The 26,538-nt window shown below is 42.5% G+C and overlaps 1 protein-coding gene across 2 annotated transcripts in view; it reads right to left on the bottom strand.

The window, feature by feature from the left end:
- The window catches only part of LOC140464867 (chorion-specific transcription factor GCMa-like), a 44,784-nt gene that overhangs the window by 2,938 nt on the left and 15,308 nt on the right, over positions 1 to 26,538 (bottom strand). For both annotated transcript variants that reach the window (XM_072560429.1, XM_072560435.1), the window contains exons 4-5: positions 16,004 to 16,116; positions 65 to 187 (exon numbers count right to left, since the gene is read on the bottom strand). In XM_072560429.1, coding sequence (XP_072416530.1) covers positions 65 to 187; positions 16,004 to 16,116 — 236 coding nt within the window. The remainder of the gene's footprint in view (positions 1 to 64; positions 188 to 16,003; positions 16,117 to 26,538) is intronic.

Genomic DNA, 26,538 nt, shown 5'->3' with positions numbered 1-26,538 from the left:
TTATACATCTTCCCCCTGTTTCAACACCACTTGTTTAGGACTGTAACAGCATCATATATCATACCTGCAGGTCTCTTTTATTCTTATAGCAACTATTTTCACCATATGGTCTTTTCTTGTGGATTGATCTCCTTGCTTCAGCTTCTGTCTTTGTTTCTGGCCTGGGGTGATCGTGTACACCTTTTGCCTATCATGTGAAAGAAATTGAGGGCAAAAAAATGTAATTCCTTTGCACGAGGCTGTGTTTACATTTATTCTAATGAATTTAGAAGCATACAACATGAAAACAGACCCTTCGGTTCACCCAGTCCATACAGACTATGTTCCCAAACTAATCCCACCTGCCTGCGCTTGGCCTATGTCTCTCCAAACCTTTCCTATTCATGAACTTATCTAAATGGCTTTTAAACATTGTACCTATACCTACATCCACCAGTCTCTGATAGTTCATTCCACACATGAACCGGTCTGGGTAAAAAAAAAAGTTGCTTCTTTTGTCCTTTTTAAATCTTTCTCCTCTCACCTGAAAAATATGTCCCCTAATTTTGAACTCCCCCACCCTAGAGAAAACACCCTTGTCATTCACCTTATGATCTATGATTCCCTTCATGATTTTATAAACCTCAATAAGGTAACCCCTCCATTGTGCCAGAGTGGTGAGGAGAGAAGGGGGAGTGAAGCGAGGGCTGCTAGGAAGGGTAAGTTTTCCTGCATAAGAAGGGACTTACCTCGGGAGTCGAGCCTCCATTTTGCCAGAGCGGCAAGGAGAAAAGGAGGAGCGAAGCAAGGGCTGCCCGGAAGGTAAGGGCTTAATTTATTTAGGCAGTGGCTAAACCCGAGATACTACACAGGTAATATCTCTTCCCCCCCAGTAACCGGAAGAAAAAGATCCTGTAAGGTAAGGCTTTTATTTCTTATCTTTTTCATTTATTTAAGTGCATTGGTTGGTTTTAGTTAGTTCATATAAAGCTAAGCTTACAACAGCAGGGGACCTCAGACCTGTGGCGTGTGACTCTTGCTTGATGTGGGAGCTTAGGACCGTATCTGACATTCCTGACTCTTAACACTTGCAAGAAGTGTGTCCAGCTGCAGCTGTTGTTTGACCACATGATGGCTCTAGAGCTGCGGATGGACTCACTGTGGAGCATCCGCGATGCTGAGGAGGTCATGGATAGCATGTTTAGTGAACTGGTCACACCGCAGGTTAGGATTGCTGAGGGAGACAGTGAATGGGTGACCAAATGACAGAAAAAGAGTAAGAAGGCAGTGCAGGTGTCCCCTGCCATCATCTCCCTCCAAAACCGGTATACTGTTGGGGGAGATGGCTCGCCAGGGGAGGGCAGCAGTTGTCAAGATCCATGGCACCATGGCAGGCACTGCTGTTCAGAAAGGTGGGAAAAAGACTCGTAGGACCGCAGTCATAGGGGATTCTTTTGTGAGGGGAGTAGATAGGCGGTTCTGTGGCCAAAAATGGGACTCCCAGATGGTATGTTGCCTCCCAGGTGCTCGGGTCAGGGATGTCACTGATCAGCTGCAGAGGGTGAACAGTCAGTTGTCTTGGTGCATATAGGCACCAACAATACAAGTAGAAAGCGAGATGAGGTCCTGAAAGAAGAATTCAGGGAGCTAGGAGAGAAGTTAAAGGGGAGGACCTCAAAGGTAGTGATCTCAGGATTACTACCAGTGCCACATGCTAGCCAGTGTAGAAATGAAAAGATAGGCAGGATGAACACGTGGCTTGAGAGATGGTGTAGGAGAGAGGGGTTCAGATTTGTTGGACATTGGGACCGGTTCTGGGGAAGGTGGGACTATTACAAAAGGGACGGTCTACATCTGAACCAAACCGGAACCAATGTCCTTGGGGAGGTTTTGCTACTGCTCCTGGGGAGGTTTTAAATTAATATGGCAGGGGACTAGGAACCAGAAGAGAAAACAAGTAGGCAGCGAGGTGCAGACTGGAGACTAAGAATTATGAAGAAAGCATTAATAAAGGGAAGAATATGCAGAGAGCAGGTGAGTGCAAAAGAACTGATGGCCTGAAATGCATCTACTTTCATGCAAGGAGTATAGTGTGTAAGGCAGAAGAACTTCGGGCTTGGATTGGTGCCTGGGAGTATGACATTATTGCCATCACAGAGACTTGGTTGAAGGAAGGGCATGATTGGCAACTAAATGTTCCAGGATATAGACGCTTCAGACAGGACAGGGAGGGAAGTAAAAGAGGGGGTGGAGTTGCATTGCTGATCAGGGACAATATCACAGCTGTGCTAAAGGAGGACACTATGGCAGTCTTGGGTAGTGAGGCATTATGGGTGGAGTTGAGAAATAAGAATGGTGCAGTTACATTGTTGGGGCTGTATTACAGACCTCCCAACAGTGAGCGTGAGGTAGAAGAACAAATAGGTAAACAGATTATGAATAGATGTAGAGGCAATAGGGTAGTGGTGATGGGAGATTTTAATTTTCCCAACATTGACTGGGATACATTTCATGTCAAAGGTCTAGATGGAGTAGAATTTGTACGAAACGTCCAGGAGAGTTTTCTAGAGCAATTTGTCAATAGTCCAACGAGGGAAGGGGCCGTATTGGACCTGGTACTGGGGAATGAGGACAAGTGGTAGAAGTTGCGGTGGGGGATTTCTTTGGGAACAATGACCACAATTCTGTAAGTTTTAGAATACTCTTGGATAAAGAAGAGAGTTGTCCAAAGGGAAGAGTACGAACTGAGCCAAGACCAATTACATCAAAATTAGACAGGAGCTGGGAACTGTGGATTGGACACAGCTATTTGAAGGGAAGTCCACATTTGAGATGTGGGAGGCTTTCAAAGATAGGTTAACGGTAGTGCAGGATAGGCATGTCCCGTTGAAGGCAAAGGATAGGAAGGGCAAGATTCATGAACCGTGGATGACAGGAGAAATTGTACAACTAGCCAAGAGGAAAAGGGAAGCGTACATAAGGTCTAGGCAGCTAAGAACAGAACGGGCCCTGGAGGAATATCGGAAGAGTAGGACAAGTCTTAAACAAGGAATCAAGCGGGCTAAAAGGGGTCATGAAATAGCTTTAACAAGCAGAATTAAGGAAAATCCCAAAGCATTTTATTCTTATATAAGAAGCAAGTGGGTAACTAGAGAAAGGATTGGTCCACTAAAAGATAATGATGGAAGGCTGTGTACCGAACCTGAGAGAATGGGTGAGATTCTCAATGATTACTTTGCATCAGTGTTCACTGAGGAGAGGAACATGATGAATCTTGAGATTAGAGATAGGAGTTTGATTAGTCTGGATCATGTTGGCATAAGTAGGAAGATGTGTTGGGTATGTTAGAGGTTATTAAGGTGGACAAATCCCCAGGACTGGATGGGATCTATCCCAGTTTGCTGAGGAAGGCGAGAGAGGAAATAGCTGGGTCCCTGACAGATATCTTTGTGGCATCCTTAAACACAGGTGAGGACTGGCAGTTTGCTCATGATGTCCCCCTGTATCAGAAGAGTAGTAGGGATATTCTGGGTAACTACAGACCAGTGAGCCTGACATTGGTGGTGGGGAAGTTGCTGAGAGATAATACCTATTTATATTCAGAAAAGAATGAACTTATCAGTGATAGGCAACATGGTTTTGTGCGGGGGAGATCGTGCCTTACCAACTTAATAGAGTTCTTCGAGGAAGTGACCAAGTTGTTAGATGAAGGAAGGGCTGTTGATGTCATATACATGGACTTTAGTGAGGCGTTTGATAAGGTTCCCATTGTAGACTAATGGAGAAAGTGAAGTCACATGGTGTGCAGGGTGTTCTAGCTAGGGGGATAAAGAACTGGTTGAGCAACAGGAGACGGAGAGTAGTAGTTGAAGGGAGTTTCTCTAAATGGAGAAAAGTGACCAGTGGTGTTCCACAGGGGTCAGTATTAGGACCACTGTTGTTTGTAATATACATAAGAGATCTAGAAGAGGTCACTGTTGGTATGATCAGCAAGTTTGCAAATGACACAAAGATTGGTGGAGTAGCAGAAAGCATAAGGGACTGTCAGAGAATACAGGAGGATATAGATAGACTGGAGAGTTGAACGGAAAAGTGGCAGATGGTTTTCAATCCACACAAATGTGAGGTGATGCATTTAGGAAGACTAATTATACAGCGAATTATACAATGAATGGAAGAGCCTTGGGAACAGTTAATGGGCAGAGAGATCTGGGAGTGCAGGTCCATTGTACCCTGAAGGTTGCTGCACAGGTGGGTAGAGTGGTCAAGAAAGTATATAGTATGCTTGCCTTCATTGGAAGGGGTATTGAGTATAAGAGCTGGCCAGTCATGTTAACATTGTACAAGACATTGGTTCGGCCGCATTTAGAATATGTGTACAGTTCTGGTCGCCACATTACCAAAACGATGTGGACACTTTGGAGAGGGTGGAGAGAAGCTTTACGAAGATGTTGCTTGGTATGGAAGGTGCTAGCTATGAAGAGAGGTTGAGTAGGTTAGGTTTATTTTCACTAGAAAAAAGGAGATTGAGGAGGGACCTGATTGAGGTTTACAAAACCATGAAGGGTATAGACAGGGTGGATAGAGACAAGCTTTTTCCCGGGGTGAAGGATTCAATAACGAGAGGTCATGCTTTCAAGGTGAGAGGTGGAAAGTTTAAGGGGGATACACTCGGCAAGTACTTCACACAGAGGGTGGTGAGTGTTTGGAACGCGTTGCCAGCAGAGGTAGTAGAGGCAGGCACGGTAGATTCATTTAAGATGCTTCTGGACAGATGTATGAGTAAGTGGGGAGCAGAGGGATACAAATGCTTAGGAATTGACTGACAGGTTTAGACAGTACATTTGGATCGGCTCAGGCTTGGAGGGCCAAAGGGCCTGTTCCTGGGCTGTAGATTTTCTTTGTTCTTTGTTATTTCCTACACTCCAGTGAAAAAGTCCCAATCTTTCCAATCTATTTTTTTATCTCAAACATTCCATTCCCAGCAACATCCCGATAACTCTTTTCTGAACCCTCTCCAGTTTAATAATATCCTTCCTCTAACAGGGCAACCAGAACCGCAAACACTACTCCAGAAGAGGCCTCACCAACGTCCAGTACAACCTCAAAATGACATCCCAACTCCTGTACTTGAAGATCTGAGCAATGTAAGCAAAATGCCTTCTTAACCACCCTGTCTACCTGTGACACAAATTTCAAAGAATTATGTATCTGAACCCCTAGGTGTCTCTGTTCTACAGCACTACCCAGGACCCTACCATTAATTGAATAAGTCCTATCCTTGTTTGTATTACCAAAATACAATACTGCACATTATCCAAATTAAACTCCATCTGCCACTTTTCGGCCAATTGACCCTCTTTGTAATCTTCAGAGCAGCACTCTGAAAGCTAGTGCTTCCAAATAAACCTGTTGAACTATAACCTGGTGTTGGGTGATTTTTAACTTTGTACACCCCAGTTAAACATTGGCGCCTCCAAATCATGACTTCAATAAAGCATTCGACAAGGTTCTTCATGGTAGATTGGTTAGCAAGGTTAGATCACACACAATACAGGGAGAACTAGCCATTTGGATATAGAACTAGCTTGAAGTTAGAAGACAGAGGGTGGGAGGATTGTTTTTCACATTAGAGGCCTGTGACCAGCTGTGTGCCACAAGGATCGGTGGTAGATCCACTGCTTTTTGTTGTTTATACAAATGATTTGGATGTGAACATAGGAGGTAAATGACAACAAAATTGGAGGTTTAGTGGACACCGAAGAAGGTTACCTTCGAGTACAGTGGGATCTTGATCAAATGGGCCAATGGACCAGGAAGTGGCAGATAGAGTTTAATTTATATAAATGTGAGATGTTGTATTTTGGAAAGGCAGGTCCTGGGGAGTGTTGCTAAATAAAGAGACCTTGGAGTCACAGGTTCATAGTTCATTGAAAGTGGAGTCGCAGGTAGATAGGATAAAGAAGAAGGCATTTGGTTTGCTTGCCTTTATTGGTCAGTGCATTGAGTATAGGAGTTGGGAGGTCATGTTGTGATTGTACGGGACATTGGTTAGACCACTTTTGGAATACTGCGTATAATTCTGGTCTCCTTCTTATCAGAAGGATGTTGTGAAACTTGAAAGGGTTCAGAAAGGATTTAAAAGGATGTTGCCAGGGTTGGAGGATTTGAGCTATCGGGAGAGACTGAATGACTAGGGCTATTTTCCCTGGAGCGTCAGAGGCCGAGCAGTGACCTCATAGAGGTTTATGAAATCATGAGAGGCGTGGATAGGGTAAATAGATAAGGTATTTTTCCCAGGGAAAAGGAAGTCCAAAACTAGAGGGCATACATTTAAGGTGAGAGGGGATAGATTTAAACGGGATCTAAGGGGCAACATTTTCACATAGAGGATGGTGCATGTATGGAATGAGCTGCCAGAGGAAGTGGTGGAGGCTGGTACAATTGTTATTTAAAAGGCATCTGGAGGGGTATATGAATAGGAAGGGTTTAGAGGGACATAGGCCAAATACTGGCAAATGGGACAAGATTTATTTTGGGTATCTGGTAGGCATGGATGAGTTGGACCGAAGGATCTGTTCCCATACCGTATATCTCTATGACTCTATAATGGATTAACCTTGAATTGACTATATGTTCTGTTGATTATTTAGCCATTGGAACTGAAAAAAATCCTTAAAAGCTGCACCAATTTTCTGAATTAAAAGATATCTTTAATTTCTGTTTTCAGCAGTGCTAAGTTCTCAATTTTCAGGTTATAATAAAATACTAGGAATATATCATTGCTCATAGCAGGGATTTCCTGTAAGCTCTGATTAAAGATTGTAAAGAATATGGGAAATCTTGTTGTGAAAAGCTTGAAATTACATTAAATTTAACTCTCAGCACTGAAGTCCCAACCAAAATCTCTGTCTCCAAACCAACAAGCTGTTATGTATTGCATTGGATTGATTAGTATACGCTATTTACAATGGTGCAATTTGGTCAAATTTGACTTGGCTCCTTACTTTAGATGGAGAAAGTGAGGACTGCAGACGCTGGAGATCAGAGCTGAAAATGTGTTGCTGGAAAAGCGCAGCAGGTCAGGCAGCATCCAAGGAACAGGAGAATTGACGTTTCGGGCATTCCTGAAGAAGGGCTGATGCCCGAAACGTCGATTCTCCTGTTCCTTGGATGCTGTCTGACCTGCTGCGCTTTTCCAGCAACACATTTTCAGCTCCTTACTTTAGATGTAATGTATAAATCAGGTGTGCTTAGAACAGCCCACAATAACCACCTAATAACGTTAACATTAACAGTTCTCCCACAAGCAGTAGGATTTATTGAATTAAAAAGATGAAGTCCAAGTTCTTATTAAAACAATTTTGTCTCTTCTTATCTGAAAGTTTTAAAGACCCTCATTTATAATTGATTACTTTGGGGTTCAGTGACTTGCATAGACAAATATGGTAGTCCATTTTGAATACAGCAAGAACTTATAAAAAGACGAATGACCAGTTGGAGTTTTTTGTTGAAAGTTGACAGGATTCTTAATGGTAAGGTTCTGAGGAGTGTAGCTGAACAAAGAGACCTAGAAATGCAGGTTCATAGTTCCTTGAAAGTGCAGTAGTAGATAGACAGGATATTAAAGAAAGCATTTGGTACGCTTGCCTTTACTGGTCAGTGCACTGAGTGTAGGAGGTGGGAGGTCATGGTGGTTGTACAGGACAAAGTTTAGGGAGGAGAAAGTGAGGACTGCAGATGCTGGAGATCAGAGCTGAAAATGTGTTGTTGGAAAAGCGCAGCAGGTCAGGCAGCATCCAAGGAACAGGAGAATCGACGTTTCGGGCATCAGCCCTTCTATGCCCGAAACGTTGATTCTCCTGTTCCTTGGATGCTGCCTGACCTGCTGCGCTTTTCCAGGACATAGTTTAGGCCACTTTTGGAATACTGCGTGCAATTTTGGGCTCCCTGCTATAGGAAAGATGTTGTGAATATTGACACTGTTTTCTGAACCCTTTCAAGGATGTTGCCTGGGTTTGAACTATTGGGAGAGACTGAATGACTAGGACTATTTTCCCTGAAGTGTCGGAGGCCGAGCAGTGACCTCAGAGGTTTATAAAATCATGAGGGGCATGAATAGGGTAAATGGACAAAGTCTTTTCCTCAGAGAGAGCATAGTTTTAAAGTGAGAGGGGATAGATTTAAATGCGAGGTCTTGCACTTTGGAAAAGAGAATACAGGCATGGACTATTTTATAAATGGTGAGAAAATTCATAGAGTCAAAGTACAAAGCGATCTGGGAGCGCAAGTACGGGATTCTCTTAAGGTTAACTTGCAGGTTGAGTATGTGATTAAGAAAGCAAATGTAATGTCATTTATCTCAAGAGGGTTGGAATGTAAAAGCAGCGATATGCTTCTGAGACTTCATAAAGCCCTGGTTAGGCCCAGTTTAGAATTTTGGGCCCCACACCTCAGGAAGGTCATTTGGCACTGGAGCGTGTCCAGCGGAGATTCACACGGATGATCCCTGGAATGGTAGGCCTAACATATGATGAACAGCTGAGGATTCTGGGATTATATTCATTAGAATTTAGAAAGTTGAGGGGAGATCTAATAGAAACTTACAAGATAATGCATGACTTAGAAAGGGTGGACGCTGGGAAATTGTTTCCGTCAGACAGGGATACTAGGACTCGTGGGCACAGCCTTAGAATTAGAGGGGGTCAATTTAGAACGGAAATGAGGAGACATTTCTTTCAACCAGAGAGTGGTGGGCCTGTGGAATTCATTGCCACGGACCGCAGTGAAGGCCGGGACATTAAATGTCTTCAAGGCAGAGATTGATACATTCTTAATCTCGCAAGGAATTAAGGGATACAGGGACAGTGTGGGTAAGTGGCATTGAAATGCCCATCAGCCATGATTGAATGGCAGAGTGGACTCAATGGACCGAATGGCTTACTTTCACTCTTGTTTCTTATGGTCTTATGGCCTTATTAAAAGGGATCTAAGGGAAAACATTTTCACGCAGAGAGTGGTGCGTGTATGGAATGAGGTGCCAGAGGAAGTGGGGGCAGCTGGTACAATTACAACATTTAAAAGCATCTGGATTGGGATATAAATAGGAAGGCTTTAGAGGAATATGGACCAAGTGCTGGTAAATGGGATCAGATTTAGTTTAGATATCTGATAGGCATGGACAAGTTGGACCGAAGGGTCTATTTTCATGCTGTTCATCTCTATGGCTCTAAGAAAGTTGTTCAGGTGACTGGGAAACATAACTACATTTTGAGTCATGTCATGGATTCTTTAACTTCCAGTGGGGAACAGGCAAACAAAGCATCAAGTTTAATATCACATCCAAAAGTGATATCACCAAGAAACTTCTTTGGAACCATCTCGATGTACTCAAAACCTGGGGTGGAGCTCCAACTTCCCAATTTGTCTAATGGTCAGCACTCAACAAATGTATTTCATCCCATAATTCATAAAATCTTAAACAACAGCCAGGGGCTTTTGCAGAAGTTCCTGCTTTCTCATTGTGACTTCAGAAGTTCAGCAAAAACCTCATGCACCTGCAAACTGTGCAAGTATCTCCAAAGGAATTTACTTATTTGGCAAATTTGGCATAGATATTGGAGACTCAATGACACTGAATTTCGTTTGCCAATTACTACTAATTTATTAATAGTAGTGTGACCTTGCCACAGTGTCCAAGTGATTACTACTTGTCAGTGCCATAAGAGTCAACATGATTATGCTAATAATGTCAAAAGTTCCACCTATTTTAAGCAGTTCAGTACAATCTTCACACAGTTTCAGGCAGCACCAGGTTGTCAAGGAACATCAATAGCTGTTTGCTCATTATCAAATCTTTAGAATTGTGACGAACGCATTGACCTGTGTTGACAATCATGAGGAGCGAATGGTTAGTGGTGACTTCAGCAATTGATTCTATTTTCACTACGCAGAAAAATGTCCGACTAACCAAATGAGTTTTCAAGCTATTCCATTGCTACAACCTACTATGGTTCTAACATCCAACATATTAGTGGCCAAATCGCTGCCAGTGGTGAGAACTTTAATAACAAATTATGTGATACTTTGCTTTCAGTAAACAGATGTAAGTTGTATGATATTATACTACTGAAAAGTTGGAAAAATATGTCAACCCTTTCAGGCCACCTTGTCCACTTCAAATACCAAGGTCAGAGTTACAGTGGTGAACAAAGGTTACATCGGAATACATTTTTGGCTCCAAGTCAGAGGAATCTGGTTTGAAAGTGTAGGCTCTCTGAGTTTTGTTATGCTTTTTGCAAGTCAATCTGTAGGTGTTACACATGATTTGCATATATATTGCCATGCATGAAGTAATCAAAGATGAAATATGCAACCTTGTTCCAGATAGTCATTTGTTTAATGACTGATGATCAATGAAGATGATGCTGATCATATGTAAATTATTAGTGGATCATTCCCTTGTTTATTCTCTAACTAAACTAAAGTGATCAGAGTGCGAATACGTCCACACAACAGTGCATTTGAGTCATAGAGATGTACAGCACGGAAACAGACCCTTCAGTCCAACTCGTCCATGCCAACCAGATATCCTAACCTAATCTAGTGCCATTTGCCAGCACGTGGCCCATATCCCTCTAAAGCCTTCCTATTCATATACCCATCTCGATGCCTTTTAAATACTGTAATTGTACCATCCTCCACCACTTCCCCTGGCAGCTCAATCCATACACTCACCACCCTCTGCATGAAAAGTTGCCCGTCTCACCTCAACCTATGCCCTCTAGTACTGGACTTCCCCCACCTCAGGGAAAAGACGTTATCTATTTATCCTATCCATACACTTCATGCTTTTATAAACTTCTATAAGATCACCCCAAAGCCTCGGACGCTCCAGGGAAAAGAGCCTATTCAGCCTTTCCCTACAGGCCAAATCCTCCAACCCTGGCAACATCCTTGCAAACCTTTTCTGAACCCTTTCAAGTTTCACAACGTTCTTCCAATAGGAAGGAGACCAGAGTTGCATGCAATATTCCAAAATTGGCCTAATCAAAGTCCTATACAGCTGCAATATGACCTTCCAATTCTGGTACTCAATACTCTGACCAATGATGGAAAGCATACCAAAAATGCCTTCTTAACTATCCTAACCACCTACAAGTCTCCTTTCAAGGAATTGTGAACCTGCACTCCAAGGTCTCTTTATTTAACAACACTCCCGAGGACCTTACCATTAAATGTGTAAGTCCTACTAATACTTGCTTTTCCAAAATGCAGCACCTCGCATTTATCTGAATTAAACTCCATCTGCCACTTCTCAGCCCATTGGCCCATCTGATCAAGATCCCATTGTAATCTGAGGTAATCCACTTCACTGTCCACTACACCTCCAATTTTGGTGTCATCTGCAAACATTCAGACCATACCTCCTATGTTCACATCCAATCATTTATATAAATGACAAAAAGTACTGGACCCAGCGCCGATCCTTATGGCACTCCACTGGTCACAGGCCTCCAGTCTGAAAAGCAACCCTCGACCGCCATCCTGTCTTCTACCTTGGAGCCAGTTCTAAATCCAAATGGCTGGTTCTCCCTGTATTCCAGGAGATCTAACCTTGCTAACCAGTGTCCCATGGGGAACCTTGTCGAACGCCTTACTGAAGTTCATATAGATCATGTCCACTCCTCTGCCCTCATCAATCCTCTTTGTTACTTCTTCAAAAAACTCAATCAAGTTATTGAGACATGATTTCCCATGCACAAAGTCATGCTGACTATCCCTAATCAGTCCTTGCCTTTCCAAATACATGTACATCCTGTTTCTTAAGATTCCCTCAAACAACCTGCTCACCACCAATGTCAGGCTCACTGGTCTACAGTTCCCTATCTTGTCCTTACCACTTTTCTTAAACAGTGGCACCACGTTTGCCAACCAGTTTTCTGGTACCTCACCTGTGACTACTGATGATAAAAATATCTCAGCAAGGGACCCAGCAATCACTTCCCTAACTTCCCACAGAATTCTAGGGTACGCCTGATTTGGTCCTGGGGATTTATCCACCTGTATGCGTTTCAAGACATGTGGACATTTTTCAAGATCTATTCCCCACATTCTATATCTTCCATGTCCTTCTCCACAATAAACACTGATGCAAAATACTCATTTAGTATCTCCCCCATCTCCTGTGGCTCCACAGATAGGCCGCCTTGCTGATCTTTGAGGGACCCTATTCTCCCCCAGTTACCCTTTTGTCCTTAATGTATTTATAAAATTCCTTTGGATTCTCCTTAACCCTATTTGCTAAAGCTATCTCATGTCCTCTTTTTGGCCTCCTGATTTCCCTCTTAAGTATATTCCTACTGCCTTTATACTCGAAGGATTAACTCAATCTCCCCTGTCCATACCTGACATATGCTTCCTTCTTTTTCTTAACCAAAACCTCAATTTCTCTTGTAATCCAGCATTCCCTATACCTACCAGCCTTTCCTTTCACCCTGACAGGAATATACTTTCTCTGGACTCTCGTTATCTCATTCTGAAGGCTTCCCATTTTTCAGCCATCTCCTTTTTTGCAAACATCTGCCCCTAATCAGCTTTTGAAAGTTCTTGCCGAATACTGTCAAAATTAGCCTTCCTCCAATTTAGAACTTCAAAATTTTAAATTCAGTCTATCCTTTTCCATCACTATTTTAAAACTAATACAATTATTGAATTGAATTGAATTTATTGTCACATGTACTGAGGCACAGTGAAAAGCTTTGTCTTGTGAGCAATACAGGCAGATTACAGAGTTAAGTGGCTTAGATAAGTAAGTAATAGATAAACAGCAGCAAAAACAAAAAACACAAATGCAGGCGAATGTCAAGGATTTGTGAGTCCATTCAGTATTCTAACAACAGTATAGAACTGTTACGAAATCGACTGATGCATGTGTTCAGGCTTCTGTACCTTCTCCCCAATGGTAAAGGTTGTAAAAAAACATTGGCACTGGCCTCAAGCTACTCCCCCACTGACACCTCAGTCACCTGCCCTGCCTTATTTCCCAAGAGTAGGTCAAGTTTTGCACCTTCTCTAGTAGGTACATCTTTATACAGAAAATTTTCTTGTACAGACTTAAATTCCTCTCCATCCAAGCTCTTAACATTATGGCAGTCCCAGTCTATGTTTGGAATATTAAAATTCCCTAATATAACTCCCCTATTATTCTTACAGATAACAAGTCTCCTTACAAATTTGTTTCTCAATTTCCCATTGATTATTAGGGGGTCTATAATACAATCCCAATAAGGTGATTAACCCTTTCTTATTTCTCAGTTCCATCCAAATAACTTCTCTGGACATATTTCGGGAATATCCTCCCTAATTACAGCTGTAATGCTGTCCCTTACCAAAAACATCACACTCCCTCTTGTCTTGCCCCCCTTTCTATCCTTCCGATAGCATTTGTATCCTGGAACATTAAGCTGCCAGTCCTGTTCCATCCTTGAGCCACATGTCTGCAATTGCTATGATGTCCCATGTTCCTAACCATGCCCTGAGTTCATCTGCCTTCCCTGTTAGACCTCTTACATTGAAGTAAATGCAGTTTAATTTATCAGTCCTACCTTGTTCTCTGCCTTGTCCCTGCCTGTTCTGACTGTTTGACTTCCTCCCTTTCCCAACTGTACCAGTCTCAGATTGATCTCTTTCCTCTCTATCTCCCTGTGTCCCATCCACCCCATACCCACAATACTAGTCTAAATCCTCTCGAGCAGCTCTAGCAAATCTCCCTCCCGGTATATTATTCCTTTCTAATTCAGGTGCAATCTGTCCTTCTTGTACAAGTCATTTCTACCCCAGAATAGATTCCAATAATCCAAAAATGTGAATCCTTCTTACACCAGCTCCTTAGCCACTCATTCATCTGCTCTATCCTCCTATTTCTACCCTCACTAGCTCATAGCAAGGAAGTAATCCAGATATTACTATCCTCGAGGACCTCCTTTTTATCTTTCTGCCTAACTTTCTATATTCTCCCTTCAGAATCTCATCCGTTTCCCTTCCTATGTCATTGGTTCCAATGTGTACAATGACTTCCTGCTGGTCCCTCTTCCTGTTGAGAACATTCTACACCCTCTCTGAGACATCATTGATCTTGCTACCAGGGAGGCAATACACCATTCTGATTTTTCACTGCTAGCCGCAGAAACTTCTGACTGTGCCTCTGACTAGAGAGTCCTCTAACACAATTGATCACTTGGAACCCGACATACCCCTCATTACATTAGAGCCTGTCTCGATACCAGAAACTTGGCTGTTCATTCTACATTCCCCTAAGAGTCCATTACCCTCTACATTTTCTAAAACAGCATACTTATTTGAAATAGGGACAGCCACAGAAGACTCTTACACCATCTGCCTAACTTTGCTACCTTTCCTGGAGTTAACCCAACTATCTGACTCTATCTGCAGTTTTTCTCCCTTCCTATAACTGCCATCCATCACACCCCCTATCTGATAGGATTCACAACCAAAGACATTTCCTGCAGACATGATCCTCAGTAACATATAAACTCTCCCTAAACACCCACATCCGACAAGAAGAGCATATCACTCTACTAAAGGCCATTTTAGCTCCTTCACAATCTACAGACCCAGAAAATAGCACTGTCTTATTGTGCTAAAACAACACTGCTCCAGGCTAACTTAATACTTATGGCTTATATTTTTAAAATTTAATCAAGACACAGATCTCAATAAAACATATAATCAAGAAGGAACCCACTCTACTCACTATTGTAGATTTACAACAAGGCTACACTTAACTGTTTCTGTGCTGTGAGCTCTCACATACAGGTTCATCCAAGACCAGTTGTGAATTTTGCTATTTGTTAAGTTTTCCTAGACACACTCCGATGTCCAGAGATACATGAATTCAAACAACAAAGGCAGTAACTGCACAGGTTCACGGATGTGTGGGTTAGCAGTGTGGGTTTCTTTCTCTCTCTATCTCTCTCTATCTCCTTCACTGACCATGTGCTGCCTATTGTCTGTTCTTCTTCTTTTTAAAAGTGCTGTTGTTTTCGCTATTTTTGTCCAAAGTTCCAATAAAGATACAACAGCATATAAAACAGTAATTGCTTCTCCTAGAATTCAAGGAAATCACCTCTAACACCGAAAATACCTCAAAAAAGGAGCAGCTCATACAGCCACAGTTTTTTTTCCTGTCCTCCATCTTAGATTACCCAGAATCCTTTAATAAGATATTTTGAAAAGAGACTAAAAAAAACTGGACTCATTATGATAAATACAGAATATGATTTTTTTTAAAAATCAAGAATAAATGTAATTATGTTAAAAAAATTGAAAGGCTACACCTGTTTTACACTATACTTTTCTGAAACTAGATTTTTCTTTCATTTTCTTCGCTTACTTTTAACTTCTATTGAGGCAGTCCTTTATTTTTCAAAATGTGGGAGCAAATTACTACCGATGCTGGAATCTACTGAAAACAAAAAATGCTGGAGATCACCATGGGTTCGGCAGCATCCATGGACAGAGAGCAAGCTAACTGATGAACTGCTGAAGTGTCATCTAAAATCAAAAGGTTGCTTGCTTTCTTTCCATGCAAGCTGCCTGACCCAGTATGATCTCCAGCAACTTTGTTTTTAGCCTTTATTTTTCATGTTGCGTTTATCCTGACAATTGGATCAATAATTGCAAATTTGTACTTTTGGGAAACATTTTTTATGAACTAAAACTTTCATATAAAGTTAGTAAAATGTCTGATATTCACATTAGTACTCTGAACCTTTTTTGACTTTACTTATTATTAAAAACATACACAAATGAGCAAACGTTAATTTGAGTCTAATTGTTGCACCTTCCTATCCTGTGATTACTTGCTGCTAAAATTCTTTCTACTGCATTCTCTAAAGCTCCATCAAAACAACAATCCAAATTTACCTTCAGTAAGGATATACATACTTGCCGGACCTAGTAATCTGTGCAGGACAACATGCATTTAAAAGGAAAAACCAACCTGAAAAAATATGCATTTTCCTTCATGTCTCCAGAAGTTGGTGACAGGATAACCCCCATGTCCCCGGCACGGCATGAGATTCAAGGGAGCACCACAGTTTGGACAACATTTCTCTGCAACAGAAAAGAGGAGCTTGAAAACATTTCCATTTCACTGTTAGAACATGAAAAATATTACTGGAAAATTAATGTACTGTATATAGCACCTTTCTTACACCTTGGACAGCTCAAAGTGTCAAGTAAGGCCAAATTTGAAATGTATGACAGTACTTTATGCTCTTCTCCCATGACGGGTTTAGTGTGGGGTTTGGGGGGTGATGGGATAGAGTTGGCCAGGATAGTAGTCAGTGTAGAAACACAAAGGAACAGGAATAGGCCTTTCAGTCCCTCAAGCCTGCTCCTTAGATCATGGCTAATCTGTGACCGAACTCTGCGTCCCTGCCTTTGGCCCATATCCCTTAATATCTTTGCTGAACAAAAACATTTCTAACTCAGATTTAAAATTAACTGCTTCCTGATATCTCTCCTGAATGGAGTGGCTCTAATGTTTAAAATATGTTTGTTCCTGGCATCAAACAAACCCCAATTAAGTTTAATGCCAGGAAGACCATGGGCTAGTTTCACACACTAAGATGTAAATTGAGGCCTTTAGAGAGTAGTTTTTGGAAGGGATCAAATAATGCAAGTTTGTACAGATTATTTCTGGTTTCCTGATGGGTTAGGGTTAGGGAGAGGCACCCACTGCCTGATGCAGGGACCTGGCATTGGGAAGGACCAGAATGGGGGCATGGGTTTGATAGCTGCTGCTAAAACCCATCGCCCTATCTTTGCTACCAAACCACTCTCCTGCCCACCGTCACTTATCTCTGATCCTGGGTCATGCCACATCTTCCCAATAGTAGCCACAGCTGACACAGCCACACTGTAAGTAATCTAATCTAATCTAATCTAAAAAGGGCTGCTGGCCTGTAGCTGGCAGCTCTCAATAAGGTCAAACCTGGCACCACTGGCATTCGAATTGCATGGAATGCCCACCAGCAATCTTTCAACTCCTTGATCAGCCAATGATTGAAACACTGCCACTTCCATAAAATTCACCCACCATTGCAATGTAGATACTGAAACTGAATTTATGCCCAGTAAGATCACATAACGAAATAGGTAATAATCAGATTGACTCATCTATGATTAGGCATTTTTTGAGGGATTAAATAGTGACCAAGCCACCAACAACTGTTTCAATTTATATGTCACCTTTAATATAGTAAGGACAGAAGACATCAAAGTGAAGTTTGATATTGATCCACAAAAGGTGATCTTAGTCCAGATGCCTACAGGTTTGCATGAAGAGATGGATTCTGTGGTGATACAATGGATTGAAATGGGTTGGGGGGCATGCAGGATGGAGTCCAGAGCTTCATATCCAGGCAGCTGAAGGTACATACACTCATGGTGGGATAGTTAAAAATTAATGATGTTCAAGACACCAGAATTAGAAGATTGCACAAATATCTCAAACGGTCATGGAATAATTGACGGAATGGCCAGGCGTTGGATGGGTTTGAAAACAGGAAGGTAAGTTTTCAAATTGAGCCTTTGCTTGACCAGGAGGTGGTCTACGTCAGTGGGCAGAAGGTGTTGGTAAACAAGAGCAAGGGCTCAGGCAGTAGGCCTTCGATGAACCAAAGTGGTAGCACATGGAAGGCTAGCCAGGGGAGCAATGAAATAGTCAAGTTTAGAGGTTTCAGCAGCAGATCAGCTGACACAGTAGCAGAGTGAGATGATGTTAGAGGAAGAAACAGGAAAACAATTACTTCAGTCTTGCAAACATCTCACTGAAGAAAATTTCTGTTCATATCTGCACAACAGTGTTACTTTTCTTCAATGGGATCTTTCATATTCACTTAAGATGGTAGATGAGGCTTCCGTTTAATATCCCATTGGAAAGAAAAATGTGTTTCATCAGGTCTAGCAATATTTAAAGATGAGTGCCGAATGAAAGGAACAGGAATGGTGGGTTCACAGGTCAAGACTGATGTCTATTTTACTTCTGTTGCAGATTCTTAGAAAATCTCAATATAAAATGGCACAAGAAGTAGAAGTGATGGGAATTGAAGGATAGTCTAGTTTTGAAAATTGTTCATCTTTATTCAGTTTATGTTTTAAATGTCACATACCAAAGTAAGCAAAACCACGATCAGTTTGCCATAAACCATACAGCTAAATAAAAAGTCTAGCAATTCTTAATTACTATATTTATGCTATTGATGAGGAAAGTATAACTTTTAACTGTAAAAATTTCATTTTTAATATAAATTCTGTCAGTGTGCATTTGTTGCACTGACTACTTTTATGGATATTACCACATGACTACTGAAATTTCAATAACCATACCAGGGAGCAAAAGTCTATATGTTGGTGGAGCATGTTCATGCAATACTGCATTGCACTGTGGAGTGTCAGAATGAGATTCTTTTCTGAAATCTTTGGTCAGATATTCACATCCCAGTAGTGGTGAATGCGGAGACATCCATATTATTGAGGGCTCCAACAGAGGATTGGAACCCTGGACTTCTGGCTGACCAGACATGATTCCATGGGACCCACCACCCTCACCTGCCCCCTTCCCCCACCACCCCACCCCCAGAGGGACTCTAGGTCAGCACACAGCAAACACCCAAAACAAAGCCAAGCCTCAGCCAAACGTTTCACATTTTCTTCAGGATCTGAATCAGCAGGCCATTGTAGTTGCTGCTGGTATGTGTACTCGAGACAGCAAAGAGTCCTACTAAACCTAAATGGAATAAGAGCACTCATGGGCTGCAATCCAAAAGAGTGCACACCATGCAAAGTCCACCTACATCTGGTTTGCAACAATTAAATTGTTTAGCAACATCCAGATCAGAACCAATCAAAATGTTAAATGGTCACCCAGTTCTAAGGGAGGTTGATACCAGCACAGCCATTTCAGTGATCGTGGAACCAGTCTTTAACAACATTCGCTCTGGATTCCAATATTTAAGATTGTGGAAGACCTCAGCTAGACTGAGAACCTATACCAGGGAACCTTCACAGATTAAAGGTACAATTTCATTTCCAGTCTTTTATGAGAAGCAGCTGGTTCAGTTACCACTGATCGAAGGAGGAAGCTCAGGCCCAAACTTGATGAGGCAAAGATCAGTTGAAAAGGATTCACTTTATTGGCTCAACACCTTTTGGTTAGAAAATGACTGCCTGAGTGAAATCTTAATTAAACACCCAGATGTTTTTTCAGGAAGGTCTAGGAACTATCAATGGGGCCAAGGCCGCCTTGTATGTTGACCAGAAAGCAATTCCATGATTCTACGAAGCCTGCCCAGTGCCATTTGCCTTATGGGCAAAATTACAGGCAGAAATCAGGAGGCTGGAAAATGAAGCAGTTCATCAAATCAGTCCAGTTTGTGCAATGGGCAACACTGGTCACGTTGATTGTGAAGTCCGATGGGTCGGTTCACCTTTGTGAGGATTTTAAACAAATGATAAACTGCTTTTTGCAGGTGGATAAGTACCCAATACCTTGCATAGAGGATTTATACACAAACCTGGCAGGGGGTTGTCCTTCACAAAGTTGGATATGAGTCATGCGTACCTGCAATTGTAGTTAGATGGGGACTTTCAGAAGGATGCTACAATTATTACCCAGAAGGGTTTGCACCAATATACAAGACTGCTATTTGGGGTATCATCAGCCTGTGTAATTTTTCAGCAGACAATGGGGAGAACATTTTACAAGGGTTACCCCAGGTCAACTTATATCTAGACGAATTGCTAATAACAGAGACCAATACGGAGCACCTACAGAACTTGGACATAGTCCTTAGATGTTTTTCCCAAGTGGGCATATGCCTTACAAGAGATAAATATATGTTCCAGGCACCCCAAATGATCTACTTGGGCTACAGAGTCAACAAGACTGGGTTACACCCATTGGAAGATAAAGCGAAGGCAATTAAACGTCACCTGGCTCCCACGTCAGGACCAGAACTTAGGTCTTTTCCTTGGTCTGGTGAACTATTATGCAAAGTCCATATGTAACCTGGCACCTTTGCATCAACTCTTAAAAAGAGAGTCGGCCTTGGAAATCGTCTTATAGCCAAACCATAGCTTTCAGGGAAGTGATGAAACAGCTATGATCTGGGTGGCACGGTGGCACAATGGTTAGCACTGCTGCCTCACAGCGCCAGAGACCCGGGTTCAATTCCCGCCTCAGGCGACTGACTGTGTGGAGTTTGCACGTTCTCCCCGTGTCTGCGTGGGTTTCCTCCGGGTGCTCCGGTTTCCTCCCACAGGCCAAAGATGTGCAGGTCAGGTGAATTGGCCATGCTAAATTGCCCCGTAGTGTTAGGTAAGGGGTAAATGTAGGGGTATGGGTGGGTTACGCGTCGGTGTGGACTTGTTGGGCCAAAGGGCCTGTTTCCACACTGTAATGTAATCTAATCTTCTGAAGTGTTGGCACACTATGATCCAAAGCAAGATCTAGTTATGACATGCGATGCCTCCCCAAATGGCATCAGGGTAGTATTAGCTCATACATGGCCCAATGGAGAAGAACACCAAATAGAGTATGCATTCAGAACTTTGGCTAATGCAGAGCATAACAAAGCCTGTCAGAGAAGAAAGGTTTGGCAGTTATATTTAGAGTCAGGAAGTTCCACCGTTATCTTTGTGGATGTAAATTTGTAATAATAATGAACCACAAACCCCTGCTAGGTCTACTTAAAGAAGACAAGGCAGTGTCACCCATAGCTTCAGCAGTGGGCTCTCATACTAAGTGCAAATAATTACTATTTGGAACACTGTCTGGAAGGCCAAGTAGCAAGTGTGGATCCATTGAGCAGCCTCCCAATGGCAGATATACCACCGCTGAGCGAATCCCTAATGGTTTTAAATTTCTGGACACATTTCCAATCACAGCTGACAATATCAGAGTTTGGTTGCAGAAAGACCTGGTGCTGATAAAACTGAAACAGCTGGTGGTGATGGGGAAACCAATAGGCCATCACAATCAGAATTGAAACCTTTTTGGATCCAGAGAGGCCAGATCACAGTAGAGGATGGCATATCACTGTGGAGAGCAAGATTAATTATCCCGAGCAAAGGTTACTGACTGAACTCCATCAGGGTCATCCAGGGGCATCCAAAAGGATGATACTGGTGAGAGGTTATGTCTGGTGGCCAGGATTGGATGCAGACATAGCTGCATTGGAAGGGCAGTGCCCAGAGTGCCAACAAGGAGACAAACATTACCACCACCAGCTCTCCCACATTAGTAGAATGGCCAGATAAACTCGGGACTCAGCGACATGTCAACAATGCTGATGATTTCATGGGCTCAATGTTCTTAGTGTGAAAACCCAAGCAAAGTGGCTGGACATGCAGAGAGTTCATTTATCAAACACAGGGACAACAACAAAAAAACTGCACGTATCTTTCACAGTATATGGACTCACAGATAACAGGCTATCTGTTATCAGCAGGGAATGGTATTCGTCATATAAGGACAGCTCATACCATCCATCGGCAAAAAGAGCTGTCCAAACTTTGAAGGCAGGCTTAGAGAAACAGTCTGCAGCATCCTAAATAAAAAAATAGAAAGAACTGCGAATGCTGTAAAACAGAAACGAAAACAGAAATTGCTGGAAAAGCTCAACAGGTCTGGCAGCATCTGCGAAGAGAAATCAAAGTTAATGTTTTGGGTCCAGTGACCCCTCCTCAGCTTCACTAACTCCACTTCCTATTTGAATATAGGACCATCCTGTATGCAACGACCAGGATAGCTCCAGCAGAGGTACTAGTTGTGAGAGGATTCCGCACCAGGTTAAATTTGATCTACCCAGACTTGGGGGTGAAATGGCATCAGGAATGCCAATGTTGGACACAAGACTCCACTAAGCAAGAGAGAGAGTTTAATTCAGGGAACGATGTTTGGTGTGGGAACCATAAGAATAGCGTGGGTAAAAGTCACGGTCAGCATGAGGTCAAATCCAGTGACATATAAAGTTTGATTAGGTGTGACAGTCCTGAATAACCACATGGACCGAATGAAACCGGCAAACTCGCAAACAGTGTGGGAGCAAAATGTGCCCGATTCCTCAACTGCCTTTCTGATTGTTCCAGAACCCGTGAGTTTTCCCTCTCCATCAAACATTGAAGATACCTCAGAATCGGAGATGGACATGGTGGATGTCATCTTAATGTCTTTACCACCTGAAGAGGAGAATGAAGTTCTTCTGAGTTGAACTGGATACAAGAGGCAAGCTGCAGTGCATTACATGCTCCCTGCCCTCCCCTTCACTGTTTTGATCACACAGCATTGCCCTTTTTTGAAGGGCAGTGCTTATCACTGGCCACTCGGGTGTTTTCCAATCTTCCTGGTGGTGGAAATTGAATAAAGATTCATAAGCCTTGTGTCTCTCACTGTGTCTCACACCTGCACACACACACCATGGGTGCTGGGGAAAAAAATAAGCACTACCGCAGTTAGGCGGTAGTGTGGGGTGGGTTAAGAAGAAAACAAAAAGTGCCAGAGCTTTTTAAAGAAAAAACAACAGGAATATGTGTCCACCAACACCCTGGAGTTGCTTAGGGAGAGGTGGGCACCGCAGGAAGTGGAGTGCATTATTTCCCCCTCCAACTCCATTTTGATTTAATCCCTGCCCTCCCCTTCACTGTTTGATCACACAGCATTGCCCTTTAATGTGAAGGGCAGTGCTTATCACTGGCCACTCGGGTGTTTCCTTTCTTCCTGGTGGTGGAAATTTGAATAAGGATTTGAACACCTTGTGTCTTTCACTGTGTTTCACACCTGCACACACACACACAACATGGGTGCTGGGGTAAAAATAAGCACTACCGCAGTTAGGCGGGAGTGTGGGGGGGGGGGGGGGGGTAATAAAAAAAAGAAAAAAAAACACAAAAAATAAATAAATAAACAGGAATGTGCCCTTTGATGTGAAGGGCACTGCTTGTCACTGGCCACTTGGGTGTTTCTTTTCTTCCTGGTGGTAGAAGCTGAATAAAGATTTGTGTACCTTGTGTCTTTCACTGTGTCTCACACCTGCGCACACACACAACATGGGTGCCGGGGAAAAATAAGCACTACCGCAGTTAGGTGGCAGTGTGGGGGGGTTTAAAAAAATGAGAGTGTCAAAGGCTTTGTTCACTCTGAGAGCTAGCTTTGAGGGAGCAGGAAAAGAAACAGGAATGTCAGAGGTTCTGTTCAGTCTGAGGGCTGGCTTGGATGATACTGGATCAATGTCAAGGGGTGATTTGGTGATGGGATACCTGTCTCTGTGAAATTATTTAACTGGGGATGGATCAACTCCAGGTAATGTGAAGCTGGATTGAAAATTTGAAACAAGTTTCCTTGAAACCATTTGGAAAGATTAACAGAAGGCAGTGGTCAGGGATCACACCTTCAGCTCAGGACAACAAAGTGAGCGAAATTTCATTTAAACTACACTGCCCCACTAGGTGTCCCGATGCACTGCAACAACTGAGCTTTCCTCCAGTCAGAAGAGGAGGTTCCCACTGCAGATGAAGCAGTCAGTTTAAATGCAGTCAATGATAAATGCTCTAGCTTCCTCACTGACAGGATTATCAGGCACACTGGTGAACTCTCTGGTTTACCTGAAGGCTCTCAAAGAACATTTGAGCAAGGGACACGTCTAATGTTAGAGAATGAAAATTAGAATATTTTGGCAGAGAACTAGTAATTATTCAGCCACTCAGGCTGGCAGTGGGGAAAATCACAGCAGTTCAGGCAGCATCCAAGTAGCTTCGAAATCGACGTTTCGGGCAAAAGCCCTTCATCAGGAATAAAGGCAGTGAGCCTGAAGCGTGGAGAGATAAGCTAGAGGAGGGTGGGGGTGGGGAGAGAGTAGCATAGAGTACAATGGGTGAGTGGGGGAGGGGATGAAGGTGATAGGTCAGGGAGGAGAGGGTGGAGTGGATAGGTGGAAAAGGAGATAGGTAGGTAGGACAAGTCCGGACAAGTCATGGGGACAGTGCTGAGTTGGAAGTTTAGAACTAGGGTGAGGTGGGGGAAGGGGAAATGAGGAAACTGTTGAAGTCCACATTGATGCCCTGGGGTTGAAGTGTTCCAAGGCGGAAGATGAAGCGTTCTTCCTCCAGGCGTTCTGGTGGTGAGGGAGCGGCGGTGAAGGAGGCCCAGGACCTCCATGTCCTTGGCAGAGTGGGAGGGGGAGTTGAAATGTTGGGCCACGGGGCGGTGTGGTTTAGGAAACATCTCCGGGATACCCGCACCAATCAACCACACTGCCCCGTGGCCCAACATTTCAACTCCCCCTCCCACTCTGCCGAGGACATGGAGATCCTGGGCCTCCTTCACCGCCGCTCCCTCACCACCAGACACCTGGAGGAAGAACTCCTCATCTTCCACCTCGGAACACTTCAACCCCAGGGCTTCAATGTGGACTTCAACAGTTTCCTCATTTCTCCTTCCCCCACCTCACCCTAGTTCTAAACTTCTAGCTCAGCACTGTCCCCATGACTTGTCCAGACTTGTCCTACCTGCCTATCTCCTTTTCCACCTATCCACTCCACCCTCTTCTCCCTGACCTATCACCTTCATCTCCTCCCCCACTCACCCATTGTACTCTATGCTACTCTCTCCCCACCCCCACCCTCCTCTAGCTTATCTCTCCACGCTTCAGGTTCACTGCCTTTATTCCTGATGAAGGGCTTTTGCCCGAAACGTCGATTTCGAAGCTACTTGGATGCTGCCTGAACTGCTGTGCTCTTCCAGCACCACTAATCCAGAATCTGGTTTCCAGCATCTGCAGTCATTGTTTTTACCTAGTGGGGAAAATCATACATTCTATGATGGGAGAGATTTTTAAAAATAAATAAAGAACTGAGGAGAACTAAGTGCAGACAGTGGAATCTTTCAAATGTTAAACCATGCACTAGAAAATGTACAGCTGGAAAGAAAGGCCTGTACCTTCATAACATTTTCAGAACCATTGGATATTTCACAGCACTTTACACCTAGTTAAGTACTTTTAAAGTGCAGTCATTATTGTAGGAAATGTGACAGCCAATTTACAGACAGGAAACTCACACAAACAATATTATTATAAGGACGTTCTATTTTGATAGTTTTGATTGCGATGGATGTTAACCAGGCCTGCTCTTCCAAATAGTGCCATTGAAACCTTTACATTCACCTGAGCAAACACATTGGCCTTCAAGTTAATGCTTCATCCAAAAGACCTCACTTCTAAACTGCAGCACTTCCTTCAGTGATGCACAGGAGTAAAGGTGATATATACTATTGCTACATAAAAGATGGAACAATTAGGCAATGAGCAAGATGATACAAAATTTGCCAAATGGGAGCTGAATTGATTGCCATTTTGTTGTCAGTGATGGATACAATAATATAGTAAAGTATATTCAGATCTGTTTTAGGTCATCTCCCAAAGAATCAAAGTGGCATCTAATTGCCAATTGATTAGATCATACAACTGGGAAACAACAAGTGTAGTTTCTTATTAATTGCATAGAAGCAGGAGGAAGGTCACTGGTCCTTGAGCTTGTTCTACCACAGCTGATCAGATTATTTCACATTCTCACCCAAATAATCTTTCACCTCCTTTCTTTATTCAATTTATTCATATCAATTCTTAAAAATCTGTTTGAGCTTTTCACTTTTCCTTTTATTTATTTCTGTCAGTACTGTACATCAGGATTCTAGTAGATGCAAACTTTAATGTCTGAGTGAAGGGCTTTCTGGATTTTAGCTCTTTTATTTGATGCTGTGTGTCCATGCTGTATTTCAGCAAATGGGAACAACGCAGTAGTTGATTTCTTAATTGAGCTGTGTTACTCATCCTACCATTTTCAAATTCCTGTCTAGGTATTCACCTGATTGGAACTCAAACCTACAGCTCTCAGTCACATAATAACCAACTTTGTAACTGTTCTCAGGATGTTACAACAACAGCCCATAAAAGGTTGGAATTATAGTAGAAACTGTTCATTATACATCAGGCATCATCTCTGTGATTTCTCATTCATAAAATTTAGATACTCTTGAATATAATGATAAGTTGAAAAAATTCATTTCAGATATCTGTTTGACAGCAAAAAAATTCCTTGATATTTCAGTGACTTCCTATTATTCTACAGCCATCTAGTTGGTTATTGATCATTTGGAATATCTGTATTTATGTTAAAGTATTCCTTTACAAAGAATTGAAAGATCTAATGTCTCTTAAAGAAACTAATAATCTGATTTGCACATTTATGACTAAACTCAACCTGCCAATTTCCCTCTTTCCCCCCACACGAAATGAACAGCTTTTGTGTCTGTTATAAACACAGAGAATGCTTGAGAAACTCAGCAGGTCTGGCAGCATCTGTGAAGAAAGAAATTGAGTTAACATTTCGAGTCCAATATGATTCATTAGAACTTTGCTTTTATATCTGTCAATTTGCTTCATGTAGTCTTTTTGAAGACTGGTGGAAACTTTT

The sequence above is a fragment of the Chiloscyllium punctatum genome, chromosome 3 (genome assembly GCF_047496795.1).
Source record: "Chiloscyllium punctatum isolate Juve2018m chromosome 3, sChiPun1.3, whole genome shotgun sequence".
Classification (NCBI taxonomy): Eukaryota; Metazoa; Chordata; class Chondrichthyes; order Orectolobiformes; family Hemiscylliidae; genus Chiloscyllium; species Chiloscyllium punctatum.
This window is presented reverse-complemented; position numbering and strand designations above follow the sequence as displayed.